General features: G+C 41.0%; 1 protein-coding gene across 2 annotated transcripts in view; it reads left to right on the top strand.

Moving 5' to 3' along the window:
- Window positions 1-241: 241 nt before the first annotated feature.
- LOC143027189 (eukaryotic translation initiation factor 4E-1A-like) overlaps window positions 242-10,139 on the top strand; it is a 37,686-nt gene continuing 27,788 nt past the window's right edge. For both annotated transcript variants that reach the window (XM_076188352.1, XM_076188353.1), the window contains exons 1-2: window positions 242-315; window positions 5,850-6,010. In XM_076188352.1, coding sequence (XP_076044467.1) covers window positions 286-315; window positions 5,850-6,010 — 191 coding nt within the window. In that variant the 5' untranslated portion in view covers window positions 242-285. The remainder of the gene's footprint in view (window positions 316-5,849; window positions 6,011-10,139) is intronic.

The raw sequence follows: 10,139 nt of genomic DNA, 5'->3' as shown, positions 1-10,139 counted from the left end.
ATACGCATGAAGTTGTTCTCATGAATCTTTGCATGCTATGTGTTGCCAATTTAAAATAAAGTTGTCGTAAAACAACAAAGTTATGATTGAGTGATCACATTCATTGAAGTAACCTAAGAATTATATCAGTTCTATAATATTAGAGCATTTATATTTACCGTTGTCTTTTCATGTTGTAAAAATAACTAGAAAATAGTTATAAAGATATTGACACTATTACTTAGCGGTTTTCTCCTAACAGCATACCTACGAACGTTGGAAAACCTCCAAGTAACAGATTCCAATATGGCTGCAGACAGACCGGAGGCAATGCAGGTTAGGAACTGTTGTTTGATGATTTTGGTTGTAATGGTAAAATTTTCAAGAAATGTGATATATGGTTATCCAAGTACATATTTTCACCTACAATTTTTAATTCATTGACTGTCGCTTTAGTTCTTAATTGTGCAGTGATAAACGTGACAGACGGAAGTGAACGAATTCACCATCCCGGAAAGTGATGACCTGTATGCATAGAGAGGTTCACGGTAGTAAACATGAATCGTGTTACTCGGTATGAATTAGTACCTTTATCGGGGAATACAGGTGTACGGCGGAATTCATTTGTTAACCTCTGTTACGGAGTGCCGAAGCTGGATAGGGAAAGCTGGCTTGGACTCGCCGTGGCAGGAAGCCTGGCACTTTGACAACGAGATTCTTTCGCTTGTGTCATTAAGGCACGACCTCAGATTGCAGAGCCACTGACTCACACAAGCCCTCTGTCTGGCAGAATCTTGGCATTGCTTAAGAGAACATAAATTTATTTTATGTAAATTGATGTAATGGACACGGGGGTGTTACGATTACCGCTGCGGCGTGATTTTGTATCCAAATATGTACATGTAATTTGATTGAATGTTCACTTGCACACATTTTTTTTTCTAGTAGCATTGAAGACTATTAATAGTCGCTACATTTTATTGGTTGATGCCTTACCAGAATACAAAAAGTCTTCCTGTGAATTTAAAGGTTTCAGTCCCCACAGTATTTATTGTATTGCAATTTAGCTGAAATTTAAACTTCAAGGAAGAAAAGTAGCTTCTCACATGTGGACACTGGTAAGGAGGTAAGAATTGCCAAAATGTGTTAGATATTGTGTTAATTATGCTCACATTCTGCAACCATACTGGTTATCATAAGCTCCGTTAAAATTTCCATTGCAGTATAATTGGAAATTGTTAAAGTAGACAGAATATAGTAGACCTGGAAGCTGTAGCCCTAGAATCGGGTACTATCTATTCGGAGATGGTGAATGACTTTAGACTTTGATGTTGTTCAGTCAGTATTCTTTAAATTTCAGCTAATATTTGGCAATTCCCATCTTAAAAGAAAATTATTTAACCTGAATGAAGGCTTTGAAAAAAGTGGCAATATCGTTATCAGTAGTATTGGATGAATTACGGGTATCGCCTTCATTTCCTGATTGTAAATGACCTTTTGATAGTTCAAATCTGTTGAACATGAGTTTGTTAGCATTTCATTGTATTTCAGACTTCAGAATTTAATGCCATTAAAAAAATGTGCACACAAAAGTAGCAAGTTTGAACAGTTTCTGTAGATGTGGAAGTAATACAAAGCATTTGGCTGTAAGGATGCTATGCATTAGTAGTATGCTTAGGAGAACTTAGTCTGTTATTGGCACAGGTGAGGTGGGCCTCCATTAGTTCCCAGGGTCTTGTTCTCCTGCCCTTCATGTGATTTCTGGGAGGGTGTGGTGGTTGGAATCAAGTACCCTGGTGTTGGTGGTCCATATGGTATTGTACTCGGCCACTTGTCAAGTCTTCTTTTGAAGCTTTCTGAGGAGGTGCCTGTGTGGTCTCAAAATCTCTTGAAGGAGACTATTAAAATTGAGACTACCATTGTGTGTGAAGGAATTGTGCACACCTTGTGTGTTGTGCCCTGGCTGGTCTTCACATAGCAGTCTTCCTCTTCTTGGGTGGGTGTTTTCTTGTAGTCCCACATTTACTCTACTCTCAAGGATCTTCCACTCATATATGGCAATATATTTCTCCCTCCTTCTTTGAAGAGAAATACAGCTTCAAGTGGCTGAGTCATTTCCAGTAGTTTGTGCCGAATTCCCTGAATCCTGTTGGTGAAGGTTCTCTGGATGTCTTCAAGGGCAGTGATGTTGTGGATAGTGTTGGGGGACCACAGTTGGCAGCAGTATTCCAGCTTGGGTAGGATAAGGATTTTCCACGGGGTTACCATGCATTTTCCTTCCTTTGTGATGAAAGTTATCAAGACCCAGCCACGATTCTGTCTTGCAGCAGCTGTGATCTTGCTGTAGTGGTGGCTGAAGGATGCATTTCTGCTCATTTGCACCCCAAGATTTTTCAGTCTTTTCCTTGAATGGTGCAATTGTTTACTTGGTAGTTTCCTTCAGCTCGGAGTTGTTTCCATACTCCGGTAGCCCAAACTTGTCCCTGGACAGATACTGCTGTAGTTGCATCGTGTCCCCTTCATCCATGTGTCATCCATGAAGGAGGTGGTGTCTTAGTGATTCAGATTCTCATTGATGTCATTAATATGGACTAGGAAGAGCTTCACTTGTTTGGATAACCCCCCCTCTCCATCCCCACATGCAAAAAAAGAGAAGGCAGGGAGGAATCCCTTCGGGATGTATCAAAATATAATTAAATTGTAACTAAGGCAATTATGTTTTCTAGGCAGAAACCAATAACAGTTGCTAAGAGAGGCGTACTGTAGCTGAGTCCTTTCTTTACTGATCCCAGTCTTCTATGTACAAATACACTGCGACCTTCGATTAAAGCTTAGGGTGGGGGGCTGCCAGAAATCACTATAGATTGTACAAGTAGGCTGTTGCCATAGGTTAGATCTACATATACAAAAAGGTTGTTGAGACTGTTGTTTGAACATTGCGTCGGTGACACTGTCGGCTTCTTTGTTCGCCCAGAAGTTTCTAGGCTTCTGACTCAACATGCAATGGGGCTTCCTGAATAAGTGTTAGTGGGTTCTTTTGATGTTGGGAAAAACATGTGGTCTGGCACTGGTTGGACATCAGGTCCTCTCTGGTCACTTTAGGTGTCATAAACACCCCCTTGGGACGATTGGTGCCAATCTTGAGCATTTGTTGGCAAGATGTGGAAGTACTGTTTTGATTTATGAGCGTCAAAAGGAGACAATAACATTACTAACAGTCGCTATGAGTGCTTGAGATGTCATCTTTGTTTTGATGGATGCAGAAGTCGAAGAAATTAACCCCTTGCATATGATCATGAGGCACGAGTGAGTACTGCCAGCATCAGCTTCCTGATTATATTTTGTATTTGTAACTGAGTGACCCTCTGATTCTGTGAACAGGCTTGATCACTTTTTCTTTGGTTACAAACATTCCGTGTGAGAGAGAGATTATAACAGCTGTAACTTTATATTTTACGATGCATATATTGTGATGCATCATCGTACGTTGGGCAGCTAATGTGTGCATGAATATTTGACTCTTATTGAAGAGGTTAAAGTGGTAAATTGGTCTAGCCTAACTCTGCCTGCATTTAGTAATGTGGTACCTGTAATGCTAAAGGTCATCAGGGTCATTATCATAAGGGATGTTGACATCCTGTTTTGGCACCCAATTGGACCGTGGAGTTTCATACTTTACTTCATAGCTTCAAGATAAGCATAAAGCTCTGCTCCTTAGCACTGCTTGAAAAAATGTCACTTGGAGTGGATAAACACCCATTGCATAACATAGGCTTCGCCATTGTCAAACTGACGTGACGGGAGTGAACAGATGACATATCTTGAACAGATCATCGTAATTCCATTGTGGTGTATTTGTTTTTAACTATTTTTTTATTGTCGCAACTCCATTCAGTAGTGTATTTGGTTTTAACAAGATTGTTTTTTATTTTTCACCAAGAAAAATGTATACCATGTTGATGTATTACAACTTAGGAAATTGATGTTTAATTTTTCATAGCTATATTTAGGAGAGGATTAGGAAAGGAACAGAGAGAGTAATTGGTGAGGAACAGAGTTGGTGACAGGGGGTTGACTGGATCAGATTTTGGTGAAAAGGCAGATATGTTTTAGGAAAAGGTAAGGATGTTTTTTGGGTCTTTATGGATTTGGAAAAAGGCTTGTGACAGGGTAGACAGGAAGGCACAATGGGGGTTATTGCAGTTATATGGGCTAGGAGGAAAGCTATTAAGAGCAGTCAAGAGTTTTAATGTGAGTAGTAGAGCCTGTTAGAAATGAGTTATATCACCTTGGCTGTTCTATTTATACATGGATGGGGTGGTGTGAGAGGTAAACACAAGGGTAATGGGCCAGGGATTGGAGATAGAAAATGGAGAAAAATGGAAGATAAGCCAGTTATTGTTTGCTGATGACACGCTTGTAGCAGGATCAGAGGAGGGGTTATGGAAATTAGTGACGGAGTTTGTGAAGGTGTGTAAAAGAAGGAAGTTGAAGATATGTGGATAAAGGCAAGGTGATTTGATGTACAATGGGAGAGGATGATGGCAAATTGGGAGCAAGTATTAACTTCCTCCATATGGTGACACCTACATGAGTGTCATGAGGCACGAGTGGGTGTACAAGGATGTTGGTGTCTTGATTATATTTTGTAGCTTTAGTTAAGTGACCCCAAAATTCTGTGAACTGGTTTGATCACATTTTCTGTGTTTATTATTACTCAGAGTGAAAGAGAACAAGTGATTCAGCAGTGACTATATTTTATAACATGTAGTGTGATGCATTATACATAGGCATCAGATGCTGTGCGCAAAATTTGATTCGTATTGAAGAGGTTAAGGGGGACAAGAGACTGGACATTGATGTATATAAATGGTCAGTTTTCTGTTTTATCGCTTAGTTGTGCGTATCTAAAGTAATAGGGGTCTTCCCCTATGTACAGTAATAAGGATGATCTCATAAGTTGGCATAGTGACTAGACATGGCACCTTGTATGCAATACGGTGGCACTGCCTTTTTCTGTCTCCCTCCCTCCCTCCACAGTAAACATTAAACAGAATTGTTACTTGACATGTACATGTGGATGTTGCTGTTTAGATTTGGACATTTTATACTATTTCTCATCCATATTTGTAGTATGCATAGACTATTTTTCTGTTATTGGTGTTAACTGCTGATACTATTTGGGATGTGAATCTAGTTTTATTCTGACTCGTGTAATTTACAAGGGAGGCTACACAGTGCTGTACCAGCAGCAGCATAGCCTCATAGCTACTGCCTCGAGCACAGGGCTCACTTGATGTGATTTGAGGCAAGACTGTGGTGAAGCCACCAACTTTTACTTTGGATGTACTCTATCTGTTGGTGTGGAGTTGGATGTCGCTGGACACTGCTCACCTATGAACAAGTGGTGGGGAAATAAGAAGGAACTTCTTTTATTGATCCCCAACTCTAAAGACTTGTCTGCCAGTACATTAAGGTCTTGAAATATTGGCATGTCTATCGTGACAGTCCTTGAGTGTGGCGATCGTTGGCACGGTAACTACACTCCTAGTACTCCTAGCTGGTCTGGTAGAATTGCCATGAATCTTGAGGGCTCTCTTGAACATGATTTGCCTTGATCTGTGGTAATACCGATAACACGCTAGGAAAGGTGGTTAAAGTGTTGGTCAGACAACTGGAATGGTTATGGTCAATATAAAGATTCGATACAGTTTTTCAGTTGCCCCATGTCAAATGCTGAAAGGGTGAATATCAGCTGTGTAACTTATGCTATGTCATTAATGAATTTCCTCGTTTATTTATTTATTAATCTCTTGATCTGGAGGTTGAGAATATACATTGTATGATAAATCTTTTCTGCTTTTTTCCAGAACGAAAAAGAAGAAGAAACAGATGCATCTCCAGAGATGATGATAAAACATCCACTACAGAACAAGTGGACTCTGTGGTTTTACAAACATGACAAAAACCGAAGTTGGGAAGATAGTCAGATTGAAATTGCAAGCTTTGACACAGTTGAAGATTTCTGGGCGTAAGTATACATTAATTTTGAAAACTTCTGGATTTAAAATATGGTGAAGGCTTTGTTCATGAATTTGATTTGTTACAGAAGACTGATCATGACTATTCAAAACTATTCATGTTTGTAAATTAAATTGTCTTTTCCATAGTTATTAATGTACAATACGTATACCAAAGGCTTTTTCCCCCTTATAAGGGAAGTAGCCAGTTGTCATATCACATATCCCCCTTGTCTTATTACAACAATTTTCTAGACCATTACTCCACAAACACTCCTGGTAGCTCCACAGTTTTCAGTGGCATCAATTTGGATAAGCCCCCACACAGAATGCATTAGATATTGGTCAAGTTTTTTTTATACTATCCCCTGACAAATACATACATATACCAAGGCCTTTTCCCCCTTACAGGGGAGGTAGCCAAAAAGGAAAAGGCATAAAATCATTCCCACCCATTCCATCCCTGAATACACTCCACACCCCTCCACCCTCCCTCTTATCTTAGCACCTCCTGGATGACGGGTTATCCCCTGACACACTCATAGAAACTATAAAACCGACGTGCATAATAATGCCAAAAGACAGCTTGCCAATTATTTGGCAGGTAGAAATTCCTGTCATATTATTGCCAGTCATCCTGTGTCGTATAACTGCCAGTCATCACACACCAGAAACTTTAGGAATGTAGTATCTTAGGGCTATGTCCTATCACCCACATTAATATGTACATGCATGATATACCCACCAGGGTTGGGTCTAAGTACAGGTGACTGTAAGTCCAAGCACTTTGATATTTTTCAAGAAAAAGTATAAGTACAGTAATTTTGCTATGTACCTTAGTCCAAGAACATAAAATAACACATGCATTTACCCATTGATATCACAAAATTTGCTAGAATCTATATACAGTACATTCAACCCTCTGCTATCATGGGTTCCACCATTGTGCTTTACTATCACATATGCATTAAAAGCTACCCAAATGTCTCATTCACACAACTTGTGGCCACTATCGTGCTACCTAGCCAATCGTGAAATACAGAATGTGCCTCTTGGTGTCACTTGGGGTGGGAGTGGATTCACTGTGTGATTGGCCAGGCCCAAGCAGCCCAGTAAATGCAGATTGGACAAAACAAACCTTCCCATCTCCATCTTAGTCATGACATCACATGACCTCCTAGTGCTCATTGGCTAATCTGCTCCACATTTAGCTGCTAAGCTTTATTCAGTCTGAGTGTACATCTTCTTAGTGCATACAATTTTTTTTGTGCTGCAGTAATTACCATTCTCCTACCATTGAACATAATGCAGTGGCACCCGGGAGGGAAATGAAGAGGCTAAAGAACTTTTGCTCAAACTTGAAATAGTGAAACTCGTTGACAGTGGTGAAATGAAGATAAGTGTGTGGAAGAAATTTGATGTTGATGAATCCACAGTATGAGGCATTTACTAAAAATGTGAGCATATCAAGAGTTGAATGAGGCTTGCACCATCCATGGCTGCTGCCCAAGCCTTATGGAGCTGAAATCAGTTGCTCCTGAAGACTGAACAATTGCTGGGACAATGTTTGGAATGACAGGTTTGGAGAAATTCGGTTGTTAACACACTAAGGAAATTTATGCTGGTCTAGCAATGAAGAATGGAATTCAACACCCTCAGTGTACTTTTTTTTAGCATCAAAAGGGTGGGTGGATCAATTTGTAGCAAATCATAAAGTCGAGAGTGCTAAGCTGTCTGGCGAGGCTGTAAGTGTAGACATGACTGCTGCCCATGAGTACCCAAAGACACTCAAAATCATCATTGAGGAGGGGCAATATACAGCTACCTCAGTACTTCAGGCTACCTGAGGGTGTTATTGTCCCCTCAAACATAAAAAAAATTAGCTGATCATGTTATTGTTTTATTTTATATGCAATAATCATGTTAAGGTTAAGATGTAGGTTCTTCAATTTGACTTGCGTTTTGGCTATAGTTGCATTGCACCAATTATGCTCACTGTAGCAAGACGGTTCATCCACAGCAAGGCCACTTCACTTCATTGGTCCCCCCCCCCTCTCTCTCTCTCTCTCTCTCTCTCTCTCTCTCTCTCTCTCTCTCTCTCTCTCTCTCTCTCTCTCTCTTCCCCCCCCCCCATTCCCTTGTACAGGAAAAGAGAAGACTGGGAAAAACCCTTTGGGCTGTGTCAAAATATAATGTATGAATATCCTGTAACCCCCTCATCCCCGCCCCTACCTCCCTTGTATAACAGTGTCATCCATACACAGGCACTCTCCACTCATCCCTATCATCTGCCTTCTCCCTTGCTCAACAGACATTCCCCTCTTGCTCAGTGCCCCATTCATTCCATCCATACATCTCATTCTCGGTTGTCCTGTCCAGTTCACTTCCTCCTCATCTACATTCCATACATCTTTTACTAATCTTTCATAACTCATTCTTTCCATGTGTCCAAACCATCCCAATAATGTTATCAGCCCTATTTTCAATCTCCTTTTCCACTCGTCTCCTCATCTTGTTTCTCACTCATCGAACCTAGTAACCCCTACCATACAACTCGGACATTGTGGTACTCCCCCAGGTAGGCGTAGTTCCTCCTTGGGGATCGGTGCCATCTGCGTAGAGCTGATGGCCAGGGGTGGTTGCTGCTGATTGGCCCCCAACTCTTGGGGTTGGGGGGTGGTCCCACGACGTAGACGTTGCAGCTGGAAGACTGCATTATACACAATCATGCACGCAAACAACACAACATACACTCTATAAAGGATTTGTGGGAAAACCCAGTTTCGGCTGTGGCCTTCCTTGGGGAGACGGGACTGCTCAGACAGACAGTCTAGGGAACGACAACAACAACAACAACTCGGACATTTCATTTCAAACATGATTAAACTTTTCCTCGCGGCCTTTCTTAAATTCCAAGCCTCCGCCCCCAGACAATGCCATTGGCACAATCACCCCTTCATGCAATCTCCATATTGCATCTCATTTCCAGATGCCAATTTCTCATGACTAATCCAATAAGGCATTTACTTGCTTCTCTCAATCCACAGTTTACCTCCACTTCCACTGCTCCCTTTGCTGCCACATGTGACCCCAAATACCTAAAGCTATCCACTTCCTTCAGCCTCTCCATTTAGACATGCATCCAAGTCACTGCCATCCTCTGCCATTGTACATCTCATCACCTTGCTTTTACCCACATTTACCTTCAACTTTCTCTTATCTCAAACTCCGTCACTAACTCTTAATCCCTCGTCTCACCCTGCCACAAGTGTTGTTGTCAGCAAACCTTAACTGGCTTGTCTTACATTTTTCTCTTGCTGGTACTACATTGAGAGAACAAACTAACTACATTATACCATATATTGTGGCTTACAAGTTGACCTTGAGAATTTTAGCTTGGTTCTCAATTTGGCATATACCTAAATACAGTTAGCAACCGCTTAAAATTTAGGCCTACCAGTAAGTGTGTGCTATAACATTTGTAGAGTACTGAATTTAGTATTTCATTATTTTATATTCATTTCTGTGTTAATATGTCAAACACATTCATCAAACAAGTTTCAATGGAGTATATCAGTGGCAGCATGAAGGAGACATGGTAAATGGTGTACAGTTGTTGTTGTCGTTGTTCCCTAGACTGTCTGTCCGAGCAGTCCCGTCTCCCCAAGGAATGCCACAGCTGAAACTGGGTCCTCCCACAAATCCTTCATAGAGTGCACGTTGTGCCGTTCGTGCGCATGACTGTGCACAATGCAGTCCCCCACTATGTGCTGCATGGCACGTGGCCAAGTGCCACACCCCGGGCAGCCGCTTGCAATGCGGTCACCCAGCCCCTTCTTGTTATGAGTGCTGTCCCACTTGATTACAGCTTAGTGAAGGTTTGCTTTTTATACCCATTATGGTTTTGAAATATATTTTTAGGCTTGAAAACTCTTGTGTACATTACAATTTATGGTACAAGTAATATATATGCTCGGTGATGAATCATGAAGCCCTTTATGGGACCCTAACCTCACTAAGACATGCCACAACATCCTACTATCTAGACCTAAGACCTAAGTATAATTAAAAGATGCACAAATACAAGACCTATGGAGCATCAACTCTTGAAACAAAAGTCCTCCAAGTCCAGGATCACCT

The sequence above is a fragment of the Oratosquilla oratoria genome, chromosome 7 (assembly GCF_046742065.1).
Source record: "Oratosquilla oratoria isolate Oo_2021 chromosome 7, ASM4674206v1, whole genome shotgun sequence".
NCBI classification, from domain to species: domain Eukaryota; kingdom Metazoa; phylum Arthropoda; class Malacostraca; order Stomatopoda; family Squillidae; genus Oratosquilla; species Oratosquilla oratoria.
Note: the sequence above shows the minus strand (reverse complement) of the source record. Positions and strands in the feature narration are given on the sequence as shown.